General features: G+C 42.0%; 1 protein-coding gene across 1 annotated transcript in view; it reads right to left on the reverse strand.

Moving 5' to 3' along the window:
* LOC106750536 overlaps positions 1-1,279 on the reverse strand; it is a 3,669-nt gene that overhangs the window by 1,633 nt on the left and 757 nt on the right. Inside the window, exons 2-5 of the mRNA XM_014630947.1 lie at positions 1,119-1,200; positions 857-1,035; positions 555-727; positions 125-359 (exon numbers count right to left, since the gene is read on the reverse strand). Coding sequence (XP_014486433.1) covers positions 125-359; positions 555-727; positions 857-1,035; positions 1,119-1,200 — 669 coding nt within the window. The remainder of the gene's footprint in view (positions 1-124; positions 360-554; positions 728-856; positions 1,036-1,118; positions 1,201-1,279) is intronic.

The following is a 1,279-nucleotide window of genomic DNA, read 5'->3' on the forward strand; positions in this document are numbered from 1 at the left end:
CGCGGTGCGCTAACTCTTCGAGTTGCTCGACGAACCACGAGACGCAATCACTACCGCGACGGCTTCGAAAATACGATAATGACTCGTCATACGAGCAATGTAAATAATACGCTATGCTGAATACCCTATGATGCTGATACGCGTGCGATTTGTGATCCTCTCCCTCCTCGCTTGCAGTCTTCTGTAAGATGCATTCCAGATCGGCATACACGACAAACGGTAGACGCTCTTTCCTGTTGTGGTTGCAAAAACTGAGCCATTTGTCGTCCTCGCTAGGCAGCAGGATGGCGCAGTCGTTCTTTTCTTCACAATCTATATGGACCTGCAACCTTTCGCACGAACTAAAATAGTGCAAGCATCTGTAAAAAAAAACATTTTAATTAATATTCATTTCAAAAAATATATATATAATGTTATTTTACAAATTTTATACGTACCGGCTGCAGATATATTTCTTATGATCATGTTTGCTTAGTTGCGAGCTCACAAGTCGAGACAAGTTTTATATCCATATAAAGTATCTAACGTTATCATCTTGCGGATCTGACAAGTACAACATGTTGACATGTCTGTCCATCTTGCGGTCAGTGAGACGTATCGGATGGATCACATGTGTCGTTTTTCCTTTTTCTGTTTTCTTCTTTTCAGCACTGTACACGTTGATGGATATATTGTTTTGTTGCTCGAAGTTTGTTATTTGATTTACAGACATTGGAAACTCAATGTTCTGTAAATTGAGCACTGTTGTATAGTGTGGGTAAATGGATGCACGATTTGCGTTTCTATCGACTGGATACAGAGCCGCAACCACTGCCCACGCGAAACACGCATTGTCACCAAAATTAACGTTGATTACCGCTTTCTTGATGTGTATCTCGCGCGGTAACTCAATGTGGCACTCCGCACGCATCGGATTGTATTTGTTCACATTGACTGTTAGGTTGAGTATTCGCGAGAATGCCCATCCGCTATCACGTTCTTGAAATTCTTCTAAAGATGCTAAAGTGGGCTCGATAACACGTCGCTCATACCACTCTTCGAGATCGGATGCGCGGAAGAGTTCAAAGTTTTTGTGGTAATACTTTTGTTCGCGTGTTTATCACCCGTGACAAACTCACCATTAAATGCGGTGTTCACTTTTACACTTGCGTGTCTTTCCCTAGCGTTTTGCACATGTTCAAGCACTATGTCCTTCGCATTCTGAAGAAATCGGAGAGGTTCGATAAAATTTACATTTATAACCGCACCAGTTAATACGCGGCTATTGAAAGCAGTGTCT

Source organism: Dinoponera quadriceps, unplaced genomic scaffold (assembly GCF_001313825.1).
Source record: "Dinoponera quadriceps isolate SergipeBrazil2010 unplaced genomic scaffold, ASM131382v1 scaffold391, whole genome shotgun sequence".
NCBI lineage: Eukaryota > Metazoa > Arthropoda > Insecta > Hymenoptera > Formicidae > Dinoponera > Dinoponera quadriceps.